Genomic DNA, 23,947 nt, shown 5'->3' with positions numbered 1-23,947 from the left:
ATTTCTATATTTATTAATTCATTCATACATATAATTATATAATTTCTTATCTCTTTGGCAGGTGTTTTGTTGTTTTTTTTAGCAAAAACTTGCTTAATTTAGATCATTTTGATCTCGTTTTCTGAAAAAAAAATTCTAATGGTTAAAAAAAAAAAACTAAACCATTTTTTCTGACCTTGCATAATTATTTCTTTAGATACTTTTTTTTTTCTTGGCAGAAGCAAAAACTCATTAATTTTGACGCAACATTAATCGTTGCTTTCTGTCAAATGCATCAGAATAAAGTAATTCGAGAAATCAGGTTAAGAAAAAGTCGTCCCAGTGTGGTCATCCGTACCCGTTTAAAAACAAGATGGCTTTCCTCACTCCTTCGGTGGATTGTTTCAAGCCAAAAACGCACTAAGTGTGAAGTTTACAAGACATTAAGTCTCGTTTTTCTGACAAACATATACCAAAACTCAAGTAGTATCTGCCCACACGCTCACAAAAAGTGAAGAAATAAATGTAAAGTCTTGTTTTTTAGCAGATTTAAGAGTGAAGTGGAAAACAAAAGACGGAAATCATCTCAGCGGTGAATCCACCTGCTTCCGAGCGTCTGATTGCACGTCGACGCCGGTCGTGGGTTTTCTGTTTGATTTAAACAGCGCTCTCCACATTCACGAAGCGCAAATTAGCCCCTAATGACGGAAAGTGTCTAGAATCTCAAACATGTATGTCTCCGAGTGTCTCTGATGGCTGTCGAAGCGCCACGATGAAAAGACGAGGCATCGACGATCTCCGAAGAGCCAATTACTAGAGGCTGTTCATCGAAACGCCGTTCTCCGACGAGCGCCGTTTAGAACGCGTCGGGAAACATGCCGATGTAAACTCGTTTGTCTTGCGTTCATGCTCGGGAAGGAAACAGAAAACGACGCCGGAAAGTCGTAAATCAAGCATTTGTAGGTCACTCCGTTCTGCCGTGTTGGGAGAAATAAAGCCGCCTCGCATTTTGCGATGTAGGCCGAGAAAAGAGCTGAGATAAACAAGCCACGAGCACCGAGTACATATATAGTAGATAAATGATTCACAATTACACGTGTTTTCATTTTTAATAGGTTGAGAACGGGTCGCCGCAGTCGTCACCGCTTTTACTCCAGTCATTACTTCTCCGAGTCGATTCGGACTTTTGGAGGCACTTTTATTATGTACTTTTGTTGTTTCTTAAAAATGGTTTTCATTTAGCGTTATGTCTAAGTTATTTTCACTGAATGAAAGTTAGCTGGCTAAGATGGCAAAGTAATTCAAGATTAGTTTGTTTGCTACATGCTTTTGTCATTTTTAAATATATATATTTTTTATTTTAGTACTTGATTTCAGTTAGGCAGTGCAATCATTTAGATCATTTCCTGCTAAAGATAATTATGTCGTCACTGTTTGTCTTAGTCATGAATGAATGAATAAATAAATAAAGTGCATTTTATTATATGACCTTTTACTATTTTTGAAAATACTAAAATTTTACTACTTTACATTTTAAATTTTGTTTCACTTATGCACTTTTGTAATAAAAAAAATCGAGTTTTAATAATAATAAAAATTCTTCTTCTTCGTCTTCTTATTATTATTAATTATCGTTTTATTATTATTAATTATTTAGGACTTTAATCTAACCTCAGTTACTAAAATTACTCATAATTTCAGTTTATAGTATTTATAGGGCTTTACTTGTTATTATATAATTTTTAATTTTATATTTACTTTTGTCTTTTTTAAACAAAAATCTTACTTTTAAATTACTACTACTACTACTGAAACGATTTCATATTTATTGAACAATAGAAAATCTGTTATAGTAATTATAATAACCTCTGAACCCTTTATTTGAATGTCTTTTATTTCCTGATGGTGATATTTCTCAGGGTTGGTGTATGTTTGTTGAATGTGAAAGCTCATCAGGTCATGTCTTTGATGCAGTGATTACGTCTTGCGCTGTGAGATGAGGAGTCAGATCCAGGTCAGGCCACGGCAGTCTCCAGCATCCGGCTTTATGGATGTGAATAACAGTATTGGCCTTGAGAAATGTCAGAGTCCTGCTACTAAACCTGGTTTTACTTGATCGGGTCTCTTCACTTTTATCTCTTTGAGCTTGTCCTGTCAGCGCCACTTAAATTTAAGGTGAGCTCTGAGCTGAGAGTTTTACCCGAGATCACCTTTAAAATGACGATTAGTCCTGAAACCCTATGTACCTGTTCAGTAATGTTCCACAGTCAACCACTTTAGATGTTCAGTATCGAAAATTATTATTATTTCTTTATTCATTTTTTAAGTAGTCATGACTTGAAGCGCTTTTTTACCCGCATTAATTGTTGACTGCTTTTTAATACAGCAGCAATAATCAATATATCAGTGTTCAATACATAATAGCAATGAATGTTTAAATTTTTTTATGTGCTTGTGTTGTCGTTCTTATTTTAGTACTTCTATTTTCACTTAAGTTAATTATAATTTTAACATTATATAAAAATAATAATAATAAATAATTTTTACTCAATAATACAATAATAATACAATTTTACTATTAGTTATACTATTAATATAATTACATTTTTCATTTTATTTATTTGTTTGTTTATTATTTATTTATTTATTTGTTTATTTCCATTAATTTACAATGCAACATTTGTAATTTTAGCGAATAAAAATTTACATTATTATTACTATTATTATTATTATTAGTAGTAGTAGTAGTAGTAGTAGTAGTAGTAGTAGTAGTAGTAGTAGTAATAGTAGTAGTAGTAGTAGTAGTAATAATAGTAATAATAGTAGTAGTAGTAGTAGTAGTAATAGTTGTGGTAGTAGTAGTAGTAGTAGTAGTAGTAATAGTTGTGGTAGTAGTAGTAGTAGTAGTAATAGTTGTGGTAGTAGTAGTAGTAGTAATAGTTGTGGTAGTAGTAGTAGTAATAGTTGTGGTAGTAGTAGTAGTAATAATAGTTGTAGTAGTAGTAGTAGTAGTAATAGTTGCAGTAGTAGTAGTAGTAATAGCTGTAGCAGCAGTAGTAGTAGCAGTAGTAGTAGTAGTAGCAGTTGTGGTAGTAGTAGTAGTAGTAATGGCCACAGTGTAGTAGTAGTAATAGTAATAGTTGTAGTAGTAGTAGTAGTAGTAGTAGTAGTAGTAGTAGTTGTGGTAGTAGTAGTAGTAGTAGTAACAGTAGTAGTAGTAGTAGTAGTAGTAATAGTTGTGTTAGTAGTAGTAATAATAGTTGTAATAGTTGTGGTAGTAGTAGTAATAATAGTTGTAATAGTTGTAGTAGTAGTAGTTGTGGTAGTAGTAGTAGTAGTAATAGTTGTGTAGTAGTAGCAGTAGTAGTAGTAGTAGTAGTAGTAGTAGTAGTAGTAGTAGTAGTAGTTGTGGTAGTAGTAGTAGTAGTAGTAGTAGTAGTAGTAGTAGTAATAGTAGTGGTAGTAGTAATAGTAGTTGTAGTAGTAATAATAGTTGTGGTAGTAGTAGTAATAATAGTTGTAATAGTTGAAGTAGTAGTAGTTGTGGTAGTAGTAGTAGTAGTACTAGTTGTGGTAGTAGTAGTAATAGTTGTGGTAGTAGTAGTAGTTGTAGTAGTAGTAATAATAGTTGTTGTTGTTGTAGTAGTAATAATAATAGTTGTGGTAGTAGTAGTAGTGTAGTAGTAGTATTAAAACAATTTGATTTACTACTACTTGTATTATAAGCAAAATTTAATTGATTTACTTTTAGATATTTTAATTGTTTATCTTACACTTATTTACTATAGTTAGTTGCAACAACAACAAATTATTACTACTAGTAGTAGTAGTAGTAGTAGTAATAAATTATATATTGTTCTTACTGATCAAATGTAGAGATCAAATACAGTACATCACATTAACTTGAAACACCCGGTCAAATAACAAAGGCATTTGAATTCAGTCTTCAACAGAGTTCATGTTCCAGTAGCAGGAACCGGAGTTATGAAACCGCTCACAGGTATATTTCAGGACTAAAATTAGTGACGGAGATCTGCAGCCGTTTAACAATGACACAACACACTTCAAAATATCTGGACTCAGAAGAACGCCAGCGCTGGTGAAGAGCGTCTTACAAAAGACAAAGAGCGCCGTAAACAATGGCTGGATTACATTTCAGAGATTTCACGGCGTGCTGTATAGGGAAAATACAGTCTGCATCCGCTTTGGAGATTCATGCCGCATACATTGTCAGCATGCATTGTGTATTTTCTGAGGCGTGTTGGGCTTGAAACCCATGGCTAAGAAGGATTTAATTATAATTGGTGTCTGCGGGGCCTGTCCATGTCAATTTATCACGACTCCTGCCATTTGGTGACATGCTTCTGGAAGAGCCTAATTGGTCAGTTAACATTAGTTGACAGATCAATTAAATCGCATTAACTCGACTCGAAAGGCCGGAAAGATTCTGACTTCGGACTTCCTTTCCTGGTGTAGCGGTTTAATCTGAAGGTACAGTACAGCAGGAAACAAAAAAATCGACAGTTTAACTAATTTCTGTTCCATTGTTAGTGAAATTTTGTCTTCCAGATTTCATTTATCATACATATTGAACATCTGAATTTGTCAAACGGTCAAGATGAGAGTTAGTTTAATGGGATCGTTCTAATGAATCAGTCCCTGAATGTTAGCTGCTAGCTTCGCTCTTCTTTCTAATGATTTACATAAACTCATTCGCAAAGCAAATATTGCGGAAATATTATTTTATGATAAAGGTTTTGTTTTACCTAAGTTTGAAATAAAGTAATGAGTAATGAATTTGTACGACCTCACTAGTACAACTTTGTACAAACTGAGTATGTCATTCGTACAGATTCATAGGAATTGCAAATTGTGCAACATAATTCGTACAAAATTAGCCACCTTGTAAAATTCGTACAAATTGATTGTGACATAGCATTGGACTTTTGCATTTCGGGGAATTTATTATAAAATAAATTATTTTCTCGTTTATTATAAAATACGTATGCATTGCTCTGAAAAGTCTGATTTACTCGTTTGTTAAGGTCAAAATGAATCATATTCTCCACAGACTAGTCTGAATGATCGTAATGAATATATCAGCGACAATATCACTTTTCGAGATTTAAAGTAATTTATGAAAAAAAAATTCTAATTTGTAATAACAAAAGCATATTGTAGCTGATTTTAGCTGTCAAAGGATTAATAGTGATTTATCGCATCCAAAATAATACATAATAATTCACATAATACATGACCGTGCACTGTGTATATTTATTATGGATATATAAATATACACATGGATGTATGCGTTTAAGACAAATATGTCATACATAAGCTAAAATGGCAAAATAAATAAAAAACTAAAGAAAGCTCGGACTGAAAATAAATATACTGCGAGACTAATTCAATGACTCTTTTCATATACTACTGAGTTAGCTTGTTTGAATCAATCTATCGAATCAGTCCACTAATATTGTTTCATGATTCTCATGAACCGATCTACAAAGCGTTTTTAGTGCAAGGCTGAATTTAGTGAGCAGAACTGCACAGTGCATTGGAAAACTAGACGGCATTAGCATTCAAGCATGTGTTTTCATATTCGTGTGACAAAGCGCATTTGAATCGCAATGAACAACCACTGTCCTGACATTCATTCTGCTCGGTGGGATTCGTCTATCTCAGAATGGCAGAACAGCGTGAGCTTCCCCAGTGAATATTCCCAATAATGGGGAAAACTCCCTTGGCTAAGTACACTGTGCAGTGAACGGGAACATGAGAGCGGGATTTCAGCGAGACGAACAGGGAGTGATGCCAAGTTCAGCGCTTCTCTTTCCAGAGCATCCAGCGTATTAAAGCAGCTGCCATGGGTTTACGTCGTTTGTCTGTCTTTTTTTATCGTATTTCCGATCTTCTGAAGCCTCGCTCATAAAAGCGGCTCTCCAGGGCGGCGGGCACGGACTCAGATATCGACGCGGGCCGTCTAATAAATCACCAGAGAGATTTGGAGTCGTCATCAACCTGCAAACTATAAACGAGACGAAGCTGTATTTCACTTTCGTTTACATCTTTACCAAACGCCGTTGAATTTTTCACGTTCCTAAGCAGGGCGATCCCGGCGAATGTTCATGTTTAGTGGGTGAATGTCTTGAAAATGGTCGGAAGGAAATTTTCCTTTTCTGTCTGACTCAAAGCCTGCAGGAGTGTTGACGGATTTTGGCAGATCCTAACAATTTTTTCTGGCACGGCTGTCCTGGACGTTCCTATGTGATATTCATCACACATTTGCAGGAAAGACATTATTCTAGGTCAAGGGTCTTGAATAGACATTGACCCAATTGTAATATATATATATATATATATATATATATATACACCTGTAACTTCTTGTGACATTCTAGAAAGGTTAGTTTTTGGTTATAAAATAGATTGTAATAACCATCACAGGATGTTCTGTGTAGGTTATGTTTAGGTTTCAATGTTCTATGAAGGTTAATCTACAATTACATAAATACAACCTAAAATTAAACATTAGAGAATCTTCTGTACAGGTTATTTAAATTGCAAATAATTTTTTTATAAAATATATAATAATAATAACACTCTGTATGGGTTATATTTAGGTTAATAATAATTATTAATATTATTATTATTATTCTAAAATATTTCTATAGGTTATCTTTAGGTTGTAAACCAATAAAGTTTAATTTGTGTAAAAAAAAAAAAAAAAAAAAAAAAAAAATATATATATATATATATATATATATATATATATATATATATATATATATTAATGGTATAAAAACACTCTTTTTAACAACGTATTTAGGTTGTCACAAAGACTTCCCAACAACATTCTGGAAAGTTTTCGGTTTCAAAAAGAACGCGAACCGCGTGCCAACATTAAAGAGAAGTCCATTTTTTTTGTCTCCATCCTCACTCACGGGTCTCTCTCTGCTCTTTCCGTAGGTGGAATCTGCATCGCTCAGTCCCTGAAGATCCCTCACGACCACAAGCAGGCTGATTTTGACAAGATCATCCGACAGCTGCTGGAGACCCGTCATGCCCGGGCGGTCATTATTTTTGCTTACGACGAAGACATCCGGTAAGCCGTTGACAGGAGACGGAGAAGCGGCGGAAGTCGCGAGACGGAGCTTCGGCAAATTTCATTTTCGAGCAATTAATCGCTCCCCATCCCGGCTCCAAAAATAACAACATAAAAGTTCTCGATGACAACAAGTCAATACTCGACTGGCCCCCAAAGCTATTACTTAGATAGAACTCAAGGGTGCACTTCAGGGCTTTATATCTTGTTTGCCGGATGAGCTCAGCCGCTCTGGGTTATTGATTAATGACATCAACGCGTCATCATTCAAGCAAACCCATTGAAAATTGCTTTTTTGGTATTTCATACGCGATAACGGTTCAATCCGGATGCGATTACGATAGCGAGGCCGCATCTCGCGCGCTGCGGAAGAGTCGCAGAGGGCCCGGACGTCCCGCTAACGGTTCTCTGTGTGGGAATGTTCGCAGGGGGATCCTCAACGCCAGTAAAAGAGCCGATCAAGTGGGCCATTTCCTGTGGATCGGCTCGGACAGCTGGGGAGCCAAGAACAGCCCTATTCAAGGCCTGGAGGACGCCGCCATCGGGGCCGTCACCATCCTGCCAAAAAGAGCCACTATTGATGGTAAGAGCGATCGGCTTCGGGGGTTTTAGGGAGCAGTGCTTCATGACTTTCAATGGCTTCGTGTGGGTCCAGCGCTTTTGTTTCATATTACAATTGGGTCAATGTCTATTTTTGTTATAAAATGCCATTCAGAGATTCTTCGGGCTCATGGAGACTGCGTTTATTTGATTGCAACGACAGTAACTAGAGTAATATCATGAAATACAGCAGTTTTCTGTTTGAATCTATTTTAAAGTGTAATTTATTACTGTTACACAGAAATCAGTCTAATATTCTGATTTGCTGCTCAATAAACATATTATTATTATTATTATTTTCAATGTAAAAAATGTTTTTGCTTTTCACTTTTGACCAAATTAATGCCTACTTTATTAAGAAAATTATAGATTTCTTTAAAACAACAAAACGTCTGACAGACCACACATTTAATACCATAATAATGTTATTTGTGTGTTGTATATATATATATATATATATATATATATATATATATATATATATATATATGTGTGTGTGTGTGTGTGTGTGTGTGATATTACAACTTTCCTTCAACTGTGATTATATTGTAGCAAATTAATTAAATCAATTCAATATATTATTCAATTTTGTACATTTATGCTGCATAAAATGCTCTCTCTATAATTAGCCTCAGCATGACAAAGGAGTGAGGCATTTTTTTTAAAAAAAAATCTTATTCAGGTGCAAAAAAACACGCTGTCTGTTATCAATAGTGCAGATTCATCATTTGCACAGAAATGACTTTCAAACCAAACTTTTTTTAGCTTGTTGATTCCCTTCGAAGCCACCTTCTGCATGCTTCTTTTTTTGAAAGAAGCCCTGAATGCAATTCCTGTGCGTGCTCCGCTGGACGTTTTTAGCTCAAACCGAACGTGAAAGCGAGCGTTCAATCCCCCGTCCCTGAAGCTGAAGAGACACCCTATTTTTACTTGATCGCACGAGAAGTTCAGGTGCTGCTCGGATCAGAGTTGGATTGGATGGAAGGAACGTCGCTCTAATAATAGAAAAACGTCTCCCTGGAGTCTCGGAAACTGTGTCGCGTTTGATAGAGACGGTCGAGACCGAACCGGACCGACCCAGCTGGCGCGCTTCTCCACGAGCTCCAGATTAATAAAGGAAAGGCCCCGTGGTGCTAGATTTTGTGGCGGACATAAACTAATGATATAAAGAGCTCTGTGGATGACGGAGGCACGTATGCTGCAAAAAGAGAGATGGATCCTCTGTGGAGAAAAGGCCTTGAGGTCTCTCCGTGACAGGAAAGCTTCCCGTTGCTGTCGCATTAAAGGAGTAATTCAGCCATAAATGAAAACTCTGTTATCTGTTTTACACACTCTAATGTTTCCGAATTTGTCTTTCCTCGTGGCGTTAGTTTAAATTAGTTAGTGTCGTATTTTATTTTAGCACGAGCGTGAATAATTTGCGAGATCATTGCCAAATAATAGTCTTTTTATTGCTCGCTTGCCGTGGAACGCTATACTGTACAACTAGAAATATGCATTAAAACGTATATTTTCAATGAAATTAAATAAATACTGGGCATGTTTTGGCAACTGAACAAAAACAAAAGTATACTAAAATTACTGAAACTACCAAACATCAATTAAAGCAATAATAATAGTAAAAATAAATGATAATAATAAAACTACTAAAACTAAAAAAAAAAATAATTTTAGCAATATTTATTATTAATATTTATTTAACTAATTTAGCTATTAAACTTTTTTATTTCATTTAATGTTACGTTGATTTCAATAAATAATTATGCTATTTTTTTTTTTTTTTTGTCTAGATGTAGCTAACAACAATAATTAAAAATATTAAAAATAGCATATAAATAATACACAAACAAAGCTGGTGTGGTTTGAGCTATGTATTTTGCCCTTCCATGAAGAGCATTAATGTTCTACTGATTTATTTATACGTAATTTTTTTCCTGACCTGACCGAATGATGACATAATGTACATTCTGAGCGAAATAGTCCACGTGATATAAAACCCCTACAATGAGCTAAATAAATAAATAAGTTTTTAAAAAATATCAACAGTTTCCACCTTTCCGCACGTTTAAACGAAACGGTTTTCCGTCCCGCGAAAAATGTTATCCTCGATAATTCCGTATTTACATCTCCACTCCTCCCGCCAGCTAATCCACGCCATGCAACGCTGCAAATCTAAATCGTGTCACACAGTGCAATGCATTTTCCAGGTATCCACGGGGTTATGATAGCATCTCTCAGCTCGCGCTTGCTTGCGCTGTTTGCCATTTGCTGATAAGTGCGTCGAGCGGTGCTTTGCCGGGTCGAGCAATTGCCCCTGCATTTCACAGCACTGATGGAACAATTTGAAAGGCACTCGTCAGGGAAAGCATCACACTTACAGCTTTATTGTGCTCTTTGAAAAAGACCCGTGAAAACAATTGAACGTAGCGTCGCCGTGAGCTGCAGTCGTAGGGAGTTTGTCTTTCCACAGGCGCCTCGCGAGAAACTCGCGACTCCTTCCTTTTCGTTTACCTTTCCCTTTTTTGAAGTCAAACGATGTTGTCTTTCTGGATCGACGCGGAGCTGGAAGCGAGTCGGATGGTAGTCTTTGATCTGATGTGTGCGAGATACACAACCTGATGATCTGAAGTGTCTTGTTTTGATTTGTGGCACACCGTAGACTAAACACGCCGCCCTGACAAAACAATCTGTGATTTAACTAGACCCGCTTCTGAAAAAACGCATATTCGCTGGGTTGCTTTTAACTTTGCCGTGTCGTGACAACCAAACGTATTTAGGTTTGAAATGCAGTGACTTTAGGTTCGAGTAAAAACCTTCGGTTGAACGAAGCGCTAAGCGCTAATACTCCTTTAGCTAACATGTAACATTAAAAAAAAAAATCGATTTACGACTGCGCTTTATCTTTTTTATTCGCTGCACAAAAATGCTTTTCTTACTTACGAAAATGTTAGTTTGTTTTATCTTGCCTCCTGCCAAAATATCTTAAAAATGTTCAATTAAGAAGTTTTTCTAAAAATGTTCAAATTTGTTTTTTTTTATGTAGAACAAGACAAATGTATTTATGTAAATTTAATGTAAAAATTAGTTGAAATAAAGGTAATGCGTATTAGAAAATATTAAATAACTCATTGAAATGAAATACATTTTTTTTAAAACGACTAAAACAACAAATAAAACAAACTAAAATTAAAAACGGAAAACAAGTAAAGCTGTTTATTTATTTTACGATATTAACAATTAGCAGCGCTGTCAATAATCAATCAATATTTAGTAGAGCTGTCGTGATTTATCACATACAAAATAAAAGCTTTGTTTGCATATTTAATGTGTGTGTTTTATGTAAATGTATTGTGTACGTATAAACACACACACACACGCACATGCATGTGATTTATCGCTATTAAAAGTAAAAAAATAAAGGATTTAGTTTTGTGTCCTGTGTATTTTTATTATATATATATAAACACACATGCATGCATGCATTTCAGAAAAAAAATTTGCCTTTATATATTAAATATATTTATTTATATAAAAAAATATTTTTATTTATATAAAAAATAAATGTCATTTTCATTATTATTATTAATATATACATAATACATACACACAGTACACACTCATATATTATGCAAACAAAAACTTTTATTTTGGATGCATTTAATCACAATCATGACAGCACTAATATTATTTACAATTAACCCACTAAAAAACGTCTTTCCTGAAGCTTTTTGTTCTCAAAGTTGACATATTTAAGAAAGGCATTTTGAGTCAATTTGTATTTTTCATATTTCTCAAAGAAATTTTACCGTATTGCTCAATCGTTATAAAGGTGCCATAGCTAAAGTATTCTTATTTCATGTTTTATTTAAAGTTTATTTAAAGTTCTGAAAAACTGAAATAGTGTTTTCTTAAAACAAAGCAGTAATCTTTGTTTTATTTACAACGTAGTAAAATCTTTTTACCCCTAAGTAGTAATAAAGATTCTAGCCTAAAGAAACGCAGCTAATATTTCACACCTGTGGTCCTCAGACAGAAGCAATGTATCATGAACCTTGAAACCTTGTTTTTAATCCATCCTCATAAAATTAGGAAAAGTCGAACAGAGCTTGAGGCCTCTCAGATCCCCAACAGAACCTGAGGGTGAAATTAAATTCCTGTCTTTACTTGAATTATTACGAAACTAAAACACCCCGTAGCTGTGCAGTGCAATAGCTACTCGTTCGCTAGTCAGGTAACTCGTGCAGAAATCTAGCTGGCAGCCTGTCAGCCGAGATATCTCTCCAGGAAAAGCCCGAGCGCTCCGATGTGACGAGCACTTAGGGAATGGCCTGGAGATGCTAGAGTGTGATGCAAGGATAATCATAGGAATGTCAGTCCTGCCGTTTAGCTACTAGACTAAAAACGCGTCACAACCCAGAATTACCCGGTGAACCCACACTGAAGAAACTGAACCGATGTTTAATTGAACACCCCGCTTTTTTTAAAATAGGCTCATTCTCCAGTTAATGAGTAAAGTTTTACCGTCTTTTGAATTGATTCAGCCGATATCCGGGTCAGGCGATAGCACTTTTAGCATAGCTTAGCATAGATCATTGAATCTGATTAGACCGTTAGCGTCAAGAGAGTTTCGATATTTTTGCTATTTAAAACTCGACTCTTCTGTAGTTATAGAAGGCCGGGGGGAAATAAAATATTCTGCCGGACACAAAAGACGGTATTTTGAAAAAAGTTTGTATCCAGGTTGTTTGTAGCCATTAGCTTCCGTGTTTTTTTTCCAACTATGGGAGTCAATAGTGAGCCGAAACAGCCTGGTAACAAACTTTTTTCAAGTTTGAGAGGAGACTTTGACATTTACAAGGTATCTGAAAGGTTATCTTAAGAGGAACTATTGGGAAAAATATATACAATAACCATAAATGATTAATTTGCTTCCACAACTTAATTAATTGTGGCCATAGCTGTATTTCCTTATTTTGGTTAAATCATGGTCATTCTTGTTGTGGCCACTAATTCGTTCCCTTGTTTTATTAAATCATGGTCACATAGCACAGGTCGGTTTCATCATCTTAGTAAATTTATTTAATAATTACACTAAATTGTGGTCACGTTTCACTAATCAGTTTCTTCGTTTTAATATATCACGGTTGCGTTTTATTAATTCCTCACGATTACCGATCCATTCCCTTATTTTAGTAAGTTGTGGTCATGTTTCACTAGTTTGTTCCCTTTATTTTATTAAATTCACAACGATTAACCATTGTTTTAGTAAATCGGGGCCACGTTTCACTAATTTGTTTCATAATTTTAGTCAAATCGTTCCCACGTTTTAATAAATTGTTGTCACGCAACTCATTTTCATCATTATGTTAAACAGCGGTCACGTTTCACGTTTCGTTTTTTTGTTTCAGTAAATTGTTGCCAAGTTTCACTTGTTTGTTTCTTCGCTTTAGTGATTCATGGTTGCGTTTAACTGATTCGTTCCGTTGTTTTAATAAATCGACACAGTTGACCGATCCGTACCCAACTTTTAGTAAATCGACACAGTTCCCATATTTGCATATTTTAGTTTAGTAATTTGATTTAGTCAATCATGGCCACGTTTCGCTAATTCGTTCCCTTTTTAGTAAATTGCGGTCTCGGTAAATCATAGCCTAGTTATTCTAATTGCAATATTTATTTATTTATGTACTTTTTTCTAATTCATTCTGCCGTTTTAGTTAATCGAGGCCATGTTTTACTCATTTGTCATTTTAGCAAAATCGCATTAATGCTGTTGTGCACGTAGCCATGATTTAAACGAAGAAACGAATCCTTCCCGCGTGTTACGGTAACAACTTCTGCATATCACCGCCAGGTTAGCGTCTGTGCTATTATTAACAGAGCAAGCTGAATCGTGACTCACCACACGAAACAAACTTCTCAGATATCAAACTTTCTCCACCTGCTGTTACTCGGACGTTAGCATACGAGCTAGCAGGAAGCTGACATTCTTGGCCTAGTCTGTAATTGGATCAAACTGTGCACAAAGCGGTTCCTCTCTGCCTTATCATGTGGCATTTCAGTCTCTTGGTTTAGTTTTAATTTGGCCATTAGGCTCACAGCTGGTGCCCAGGCCTCTGCTGTGACCTCCGACTGGGTTTGTTTGTTTGGGTGCTTATTGTGTTATGTAGTAGATGGCTCTCTAACAGCAGGGGGGCCTGGAATTGTCACTCCGGGATTTCTGATTATGACCCTAAACTCACAATGACAACCCTTTTACCGTCGCCGCCATTACAAGAGTGAGATTGAAAGGACGGGGCTATTGTCGATTATGCTTGCTTTGATAGGAACACTTGCCCCAATGCTGTGTGCGTGTATATATATATATATATATATATGTATATACAGCATATATAACCGCCATTCAGTGTAGCACAATATTTATGGAAACAATTCAAACAAAGAATAAGGTAGCATACTGTATGCCTTTTAAATAAGAAAAACAGTACTAGGATAGTTGCATTTTACCGCTTTAATTACCGCTTTATTTAAAGTAATACTGCTTTAACAAATTAAAGCGCTATTCGACTTACTGTTTTTATGGTTAAACCTTTTGTTTCACCTTTGACCCATGCATGTATGTATGTATAAAGTATATATACTTTCCGAATAGAAGTAAATCTTCTGAACGATAATGTTGTCAACGTTTTGAATATCTGCTGAAAACGGCATGAGCTGAAAGCCACGGGATTAAAAATAGATTTTTGGGGGGTCTTTAACCGCGAGAGGTCGGCAAGATTTATGCCACAAATAATAGATACGGGAGTTATTTTCTGACCCAGTTTTATTGTATTATATAAGTTAAAGCTACTGCAGGGCTGTTTAGTGTTTAATCTCAGGGTGATATATTTTCAGCTGAAACTGAATAATTAAGAGAGTCGAGGTTTCAATAATTCATGCCGAAAACTAGTTTTGCTTTAAATCAAATGAGGAGGGATAAACAAGTATTAGCTATGAAGATAAATAAACGTATAAACAAAATTATGCTTTTGACATCAATTCACCACAAGCGTCATTTTTAATATGTTTATACATAAGAAAGTAATCGCATTAGTAGTCATTATGATTACGTTTTTGTAACTATTATTATTGTCAGTGCTAAAAGCGACAGCAAAATCTGTCTTTTGTGACCAATTGAATTTCAAGAGAAAACGTTTATTTCAAAGATTTAAAATAGAAACGTTATCGTAGCAATGCAAAAGTAAAACATCGATAAACGTAATGCATCCTTGCTGAACAAATTTCTCATAATAAATCGTAAATAATAAATGTAAGTGCATTTATTTATGCGGGATAAATAAATGCAAATCCCACTGACCCCAAATTGTATTTTTTTAATAAATAAAATAAATGTATTCTCAGAGAAGTTTAACACTTAGAACAAATGCTAATCAAAATGTGCGAGGAATATCAATACGCCAATAATAAAAAAAAGTGACAAAACAAGGTAGAAATGTAAAACTGGTCTGTTTCTGAATATAAAACTAAAAGAATGGAAGCATTCAGCGTTTTTTCTACAGTTGGTGCTGAACAGAGCATTTTAGCTTAGAAAAAAGTCCTTCAAAGTTTGCTGTTTTTCAGTGAACGACTCCGTTTAAATGATTTGGTAAGCGAGCGGTTTTGCGAGAAAACAGAAGCTTATTCCTTCTTTTTTCCCGGCCGCAGAAATTATGCAAGCATGATGCTCATCTAAATTATTATCTGTTTTCTCACCACCTCCCCCAATGACTTGTTTTAGCAGAATCGATCTGAAGTTGTCAGCCCCCATCTGTCTGGAGCTCGCTACGGAGACGGAGACAAATTGCGAGTGCATTAGCCGCTTGCGCTCCCCAACACCGTTATATCAGCCGCTCGGAGACACTCGAAGCGGAGTGACAGCTTGGAGTGTGATCCTTGTTGATTTGAAGATCAGTTCGGTTCGCCTTCCCTCCCCAAACAGGCTCCGAGCAACGTTTAACCTCGGACCGTCCATAAAATCACAGCGGGAGGCGCAGATCCAGCGTGGCACTCGAGACTCGGGCACTTTATTTGAAGCGTCGGCGGCGCGAGCGATTGTCACCTGAGGTTTCTCGCATGGCTTGACGCCGCAAGTTGGGATTTCTGGCCCGAACGCTTCTCGGGGTGAAAGCTTCGCAAAGCGGTTCGGGACGGGTGTGGGGAAAGCTTGCCATTCGCTCGCACGGTTCCCATGACGATGGATTGGCCGTGGGTTGCGGAGTCAGAAGGAAATGGCGTAGGCCTGCCTGAATTAATCTTCCGTGGCGACGCCTGGTGAAAAGCTGCAAAGACACATTGCGACTGCCTACACGCGCTTTAAAGGAACTCCTGCTGGTCTTCAGTCTTTTCGGTTTAAACGTGTGCCCTAGGGAGGAGTAAATATATATGTGCTAGTTTGTGTCACGATTGATCTACAGTCTCTCTAGGTCTGCTCTCTTCTCATAAATTAACTATATTTCCAGAAACACTTAACACTGATCACCTTGTTGGGGTTTATTGCGCGATAATGATTTATTTCTTGTACATTTACAAGTAAATGTTCACACACACACATTTTGTTTGCATATATGGTTAATCAATGGCTGATTTTTGCATAATACGTCCTCCGCAACACTAGGTGTCAGCGTATGTATAATATTTAAATAGTAATTTAAATAGTTATCAAATAGTAGATATTTAACTGTAGTTATTTATTAGCCAAAGGTAAGGCCTATTATTGTTTAAAATGTAGTACTAATTGGCTTTGGCTATGTTTTTTTTTTGTTTAAAGTACGTGTCGGTTGCGATTAGTAACGATTAGTTACAGAATTGTTTTTTTTATGACATACTATACATTAATCATATATTATTAGAAGCGTATATAAAAGTAAACATGCACACGATGTACTTATTCGAATCTATTTTACTGTGATTTATTTAAAATGAATTAATAAATGCATTTAAACTAATGGATTTTGTCATTTGCATAAGAAGTTATTGCGCGACAAATCTGCATTTTGGCGGATTAGCGCTTGCCTGTTGCATGACATGAATGGATTTTTTTAGTGAGTTTTTTAGTAGATTTTAAAGGAATGTGAACCTAACCACTATAAAGATAGATGAAGATGCCGGCTTCGGACCTGGACAGCCTCACAAAGGTCATCAGTGTCATTTTCTACGTCATTATCTACGAATTTTCTACGCCGTTACTGCAGTCTTCGGTGCCACATGATCTTTTAGAAATCATTGCGATATGCTGATTTCCTATGTAATTTTAACATATATTATTGGGTCTCTCCATATAAATAAATTAGTTTGATGAATAATGAATGTGATGACTTTAATGGAAGACTGCAAACTGCTTTTTTTCCATGCATAGTGCTTTATTGAATAGCTTCGTGTCAAATCAAATCATGCCTAATGTGAGGTCAAAAGCCTTTCTTTAGGTACATTGTTCATATTTATTTTAACAAATGCCATCGCCGGAGAGCAAGGACAGTTCCTGAATCCCACCATGGAGGAGGTTGATGGGCTGCCCGCTAATCTCTTAGCAAACCGAGCAGCTGCTGAACGCTTTAAACAAAAGGTGAAGCTCGGAGCTTTGTCCTCCAGACACGGAGAAAATGACACAGACAGGCCTTTGGGAGTTTCTTGTGTACAAGGCTTGTGTACAAATAAGCTGCAATTAGCAGAATTTATGAGCGAGCACGCGAACCTGCTGAGGATCCGTTTCTGAGTTGAGTAAGCCTGTGGAGTGATGTGTAGAGCACATTCGGTCGAGGTCATCTGACAAATAAACCGAAAACATGCATCAATCAGCCTGAGGAATAATTTAGCCGTTAAGGCCACAGAACAGTTTTCGAGCTCAGGTCAGTATGTTGTAGTGATTACGAAAGCTGTAGTTTATTCATAAAACATGAGCAGAACAAATTTTATGGCAGTTTGTTCGTAAAATCGTTTACGATGCAAAGTTTTGTGTTAGGATGGTTTTACGAACCGCTTGCAATTCGATCTGCTTGGATTTTATTGGGATTATTTATGTTTTTGGGGTTGTTTTGGGTGTGCTGAAATGGGATGGTTAATGTATTAGTGATTTTATGAATATACACAGTCATATTGCTGCTTGTGTCTCACGGATGGGATATGTGCGTGACTTCTGTACATGTGTCGATGTGTTGAGCTGTGGTGCTCACACGGGCAACAAAGGTTCGAATCTGGCTTGCGACATTTCCTGATGATGTTCCACCTGACTCTTACAGCATTATATATCTTTAGTAAACAAAACAAACATGCGATAAATGTTTCCAATTGTTTTGCATTTATTTTTACATTCTCAACATTTTCAATGTTATATGAACTATTTGCAAACAGAAATTAATTGTTCTAATTGTTTTGCTGATGTGCTGAAGAAGCAGCTCAGTGCGCTGTGGGAGCTGTGGCTTAGTGCTCGTGGTACTCATGTGGGAATTTGGGCTTGATTCTGGCTTGCAACAGTTCAAAGTTACATCCCCCCTCTTTCTCTTTTCATTCTTCTGTTCTCTCAAAAGAATCAATTTGTGTAAATATTTTTTTTCTGTGTTAATGTTATTATTTCATTAAATTGGCACGCTATTGCATTCATTAGCAATTAGCAGTTGTATTAGCTCACAAATTGTTTGTAAAGCATTTTTAAGTCAGTTGTTTGTGCAAGAATTTCTGCTAAATATATGCATGCGTAGACATTTGTTTTCCTCATGTTTTATTAAAGAGGTTCACTGTGTGTACTGAGCCACATCCTAGCAGCTGCTGCAGATACGTGGTGCTCATGTGGAAAAAGTGGGTTTGAATCTGACCTGCAACCAGTTTTTGGCTACATTTCCTTTCTCTTTTCTCTACTGTGTAAGTAATTTTTAGTACTTTCTTATTGCAAAACTCAATTAGCTTGTTTCATGGGCATTTTAAGTTAGCTGTTTGTGCAAGAATTTAAATGTATAGACATTTGTTTTGCTCATGTTTCATGAAAGAGAGCCACATCCTAGCAGTTACTGCACAAAATTGGTGCTCAAGTTGGAAAACTGGGCTTAAATCTGGCTCGCAACAAGCTAATGGTTGCATTCCTCTTTTCTCTTTGTGTATTCAGTGCTTGAAAAACAAGACAAATGTCTGTGTAAATCATTTGTAGAGCTGTTTTTGTTGTAATTCAAACATTTTTGTTGTAATTTTGCTGCACATGTGGGAAATTTGAGAGTAAATCTGGCTCGCAAATGCTTTTTTTTCACCATTTCATCCTATTATTTTATTTACTGACTCCAAACACCTTCTCTCAAAACAAGTCTCAGCAGACTTTCAATCTGTGGAACAGTGGTATCCACTAAATATAAGGTCCAAAAATCATGCTGGTTGCACAACTCAAAACTTAAAAAATTGCTCAGTGGAGTTCTTGTCTACTGAAAGCTATTTTTAGAAAGATATTTCATCAGCTAAACAATCGATATGTTGTTAAACAGCAGTGCAGTCCACTGAACGCCCTGTACTTCTATCCTTCACAGCTTCGTTTTCATTCCTGTCAGAAATTAAATATGGCGCTAACCTGACTGAAGTCTGTAAGCTCTTCAAAAAATTGTGGCGGTGTAAGTGAGTTGCTTGTTCTACGTGCACTTTGAGTATACTGGGCAAACCTTGATTCACCCGATCACAGGAGAAGTGACTGACTTCGCCACCAGACTCTCTGCCCTCAAGATGCCAACTCGGGGCATGCAGCTTGGGAGCCACAGATAGGCTGAATGCTTGCTCTAACTCGAGAGTATGCAATGCCCAGGAGTGCATTAAAGACTTCAGCTGCATTTGTTGACTGGCTTAGGGCTGCTCTGGTGTAGCAGCTTAATGATAACACCTTATCTCTTTCTTAACACTTATTTTCTAGTGGGCAAGACAGACCCGCACTCACTTCCTTTGCAGTCTGCCGAATGGAAGCAAACAAAGTTTAAACGAGCTATGACTATGTAAGGTTAGCTTTTGCCTGTGGCAAAATTAAATGTTCTGCTGACCTTTGTCCTTGTAGCTACACTGTGGATGAAAGCCTCATTACGCCACAAACCTATTTAGATGAGGCATGTTATTAGCCTTGATGGCAGACAACAAGGACAGACTCAAAAGACTCTTCAGGATCCGGATTGATAAATGTTATTGTTTGTCTGCTGATGGCGAACGGTCTGATTAAATGCTAAGCTGCCTCATGCAAAGAATGTCAAGTAAGGTTGCTAATGATTTTGTAGGGGATGCAGAACTTTTGCCACACAAATGTGCCAAGGTGGATCGTACGATGATAATCTCTAAAAATGTTCATTTGAGATATTATATTAACTTTACATGATGTTAATAACATGTTTGTTCAAAGTTCTTATCGTTAGTTATGTACTCGAAACAATAACACAAAAACATCAGTATTGGTAATGGGTAAATGTTGGTAACTGAGCAGTTACCTGGTAGTCACCTAACTATTTTATTACCAACCTTTTTTAATGTTCTTCTATGCCTATTGTATACAAATGTGAATTGATTGAGAATGAGAATTCACATAAATTAGCCACCGATTTATCAAAACATAAAATAGTTATTGATTGCAAATATGTTGGAAACTTGGCACTGATTGTAGCTTGTTTTTTGGTGGGGTAGCAATAATCGAGACAAAGGAACTTTGCTTTTCAGGCACTGTTACGGATTATCTGATGCTATCGCTAATGATACTATGTTGTCCTTTTCAGGGTTCGACACCTACTTTACTTCACGAACACTGGAAAACAACAGAAGGAACGTCTGGTTCGCTGAGTTCTGGGAGGAGAACTTCAACTGCAAGCTTATGAGTTCCTCCAAGAAAGAAGACACGAGCAGAAAGTGCACAGGTAAAGATTAACACACACTATTCTTTCTGTGAGTTTGCCGTTTGGTCTGAAACCCTAGCTGAAAAAGCCTTTTAAACACAGTGATCTTTAGCGCAATTAGCAGTAAGAAGTTAGCAACGACAACAACCCACTAGCTGATCAGTACTTTACTGTCCAAGCTGGTTCTCGATAACTGGTTGTCTGCCTAATGACCAGCTTAGACCAGTTAATAACCTGCTTAAACCGGCTAGTAACCAGATACAGTGTTCAAAAATGAAGCAAGCATGATTGTTCAGCAAGGAATTATAAACCTGCCAGTCTATATTAAGACATTTGCTGCAGTGATTGAAAAAAGTATGAAAGTTACCACTGTTCCCCTAGGTTTTTTTTTTTTGGCTAAACCTGAAGAACCCTGTCAGGCTCATTGACTCCAGCTTATTAGCACTGCATTTCTGAATACAAAGCACATGCTCCTCTGTAGCAGAGCTCTCAATTACATAAGGTTCCCTCAGCTCATCATGGCTAGTTCAGGCTGACTGGTTCCCAATTCCCAGTCAGCTACAAGACAGAGTACACGTGCATCAAGATTGTCAACAAACATTTGGTAATATTCATAACAGGATACCAGAAGTGTGCATGCAAGGTTGTTTTCCTCTATCTTTAATATTTTAGGTGTAGCTTTGGATGCGATAATCCAGGATTAAGTGGAACATTAGATTAGAACAATGATATGCATAATTACTGAAGTGCTATTTCTAAGTCATTTTGAAATTGTGTACGCCTGTATTTTGTCTTGTAGCCTGTGGTGAAGTCAATAAAAGCACAAGGGGTAAACACTCTAGAGTATCTAGAGTAATTAATGTAGGAATCAATACTATTGACTACGTGCTAACGAAATAAAAAGCATGACAAAGAAATTGTTAGCCAGAATTGTTCTGTATTGCGTAATCTGTCCCTTCACATTTCTCTGAGGAATATGATGCTTGTCCAGAGATATTTATTGATATTTGAACCAATATAAACGGTGACAACTCAGTTAATTGACTAATGACTGTCACATAGGAGAACTGAGGACAGTGTACAGCAACTGGATTTGCTTCAGGGTAGATTTTACAGTGATGACCCAATGCTGTACCAAAACTCTTTATTGCGCAAAATTGAATTTCAGTTGCTTAAACTCTCAGCTGCTATTAATTCACAACTGCTAGAGCAAGGTGGTCTAAGCTCTAATAAGCTTAACCAAAATAGTCTACCAGGTTAAAATGAGGTGCGCCAGATGGTACTTGAGGTCTTTAGCTATTTAGACCACATTGGACCAACATACATCTGGTAGAAGCTATGTGACTGCCACCTACACCTTATATCAAGTTGGTAGTAACATATCACCAGCCTCAGACGGACTGCCGGCTCGCCCACAGATCGCCCACAGTCTGTTCACAAACCGTCTGATGCAGGTTGCACAAAGATGGCACGAACTGACTGAAAAACATTAGCCTAGTCATTTTGTGATTGCGATGGAAGAGAAAACCACGCCAAACGGTTTTGGTTGGAAATGTTTGGAGTAAGTTTTGTTTCGTAGACCTGGCGACCCTCATGCTAACTTTTTCGTATATGTTTCACCAACCAAGCATGTGACAATCATATCAATTCTGGTGCTGTTTGCCTTCCTCAACCTTTCTTTGCTGAGTGGCCAGAGTTTGGCTAGAATAAGATGAAATCCAAAGAAGCAACGTAACCATTGTTTCGCTTTTCAGATGAAATGATAATATGGCGGATCTTAAAAATGGTGAAAAGTTCTTCCACGTTACACTGGCATTCACACAGCAGCAGAATATACTTGACAGTCCTATTTTTTTATCACGAAATATGCCTGTACATTTATTCCTAAACAGAAACATCTTCAAAACGAGATATTTTTACTTGTAAAGTGAAATTTTGTGAGATAATTAAGTTCACACAAAGGATGTTAACTATGATAAAGATATCATTTTTAAAATTATTGTAAAAAATGTAAAAAATTAACAGTCCGCACCACAATTATATCGATGTGTATTGTTGGAATCATTTTCAGAACTTTTTTTGTTTCGTTTTGTTTTTTTACAGTGCACATTTATAATAATAATAATAATAATAATAATAATGAAATTGTTATATAGTTATCCTTCTTGGTGTGAAAGTGCCTTTAAACTTGTTTTACAAAATATTTTACTCTATTTATAGCACTAATATTTTTTTAAATATATACTGACACCTAGTGGTGTGGATGAAGCATCACTAAATGGTTTTTTGTCCCCCCATTTGTGGTTCTGGTAACTTGCCCAAATAGTGCTTTAGTCAATTCGAAAGCTGTAGATCCAGACACTGTTTCCCTCCAGTTTATGGTCTCTGCGAGATGTGGCCATTGAGAAATCTCGTTTATTGAGTGTCCTGTCTGCTCTGTGAGTCTCTGGACAACAAGGTGAGATATTCAAGAACTGGAGGTGGTGGCAGTTTCTGTCAGCGACAGCTGGCAACAACAGTCTACATCGCCCGGAGACGCCGGCGGTGTGAGGGCCAATTTACAGATATCAAGGGCCCGAGTATGTGATGAGAAAGAAAGCACATGGTGTCGTCTCTGGAACAACAGTGTGCGCTGGGGGGCAAAGGAGAGGCAGGTCTGATGGATGACATGGGAACGGCAAGAGAGTAGTTGGCTGTTGTCCAGGATCACGATTGTACAGAAGAAGATGCAATTAAAGAGGGCTGGATTGGAACGTCACTGTGAATTTGTAATCAATTTTTGGGTTTCTCTGATGTGCTCCTGTACGCAGGTCATTACGTGTGTGGCACAGTCGCCACCGCCACTATTAAAAAGGCGTAATGAGATTGTTAGCAGCAATATTAATAGTCTCAACTGTCAGTTTGCGGTGCCTCGTGCCAAAATGCGACAAGAGACCAAACTGCGCAGTATTTTTAATCTCGTTTTCCTGTAATAACATCTAACGCCTAAATGCCTTTAAAACAAGATATTTTTTAATTGAAATGTATAAATCATATCATGTACAAAACGGCAATTAATTCACAATTTCTGCAAGCAAAAGTGTTGCACGATAGGGTCTAGACATAAATTCAATTAGATTTAGCAGGTCATGCTATTTCAACACGGCGGACTCCATTGGGATGCCTGCATCGTAAAAATCAAACATTTTAATAAAATATTTTATTGGGCCACCGATGATTTTTGAATTCACATTAACATGCATTATTTTGAATATTTTTTGTGTAATTATGCATTTATATATTGCAATTATAATTGTATTATATTTTTAATATCTGCTGTTTTGCTTTTTTTGGAAATGTCTTATGTTTGGATATGTATTAATGCAATACAAGACAGAAATATCCCTTA

General features: G+C 36.6%; 1 protein-coding gene across 3 annotated transcripts in view; it reads left to right on the top strand.

Annotated features, from left to right (window-relative positions):
* The window catches only part of LOC122334066 (metabotropic glutamate receptor 7), a 152,855-nt gene that overhangs the window by 68,513 nt on the left and 60,395 nt on the right, over positions 1-23,947 (top strand). For all 3 annotated transcript variants that reach the window (XM_043231978.1, XM_043231980.1, XM_043231981.1), the window contains exons 3-5: positions 6,949-7,084; positions 7,513-7,667; positions 20,443-20,580. In XM_043231978.1, the coding sequence (XP_043087913.1) occupies positions 6,949-7,084; positions 7,513-7,667; positions 20,443-20,580 (429 nt within the window). The remainder of the gene's footprint in view (positions 1-6,948; positions 7,085-7,512; positions 7,668-20,442; positions 20,581-23,947) is intronic.

Source organism: Puntigrus tetrazona, unplaced genomic scaffold, assembly GCF_018831695.1.
Source record: "Puntigrus tetrazona isolate hp1 unplaced genomic scaffold, ASM1883169v1 S000000472, whole genome shotgun sequence".
NCBI lineage: Eukaryota > Metazoa > Chordata > Actinopteri > Cypriniformes > Cyprinidae > Puntigrus > Puntigrus tetrazona.
Note: the sequence above shows the minus strand (reverse complement) of the source record. Positions and strands in the feature narration are given on the sequence as shown.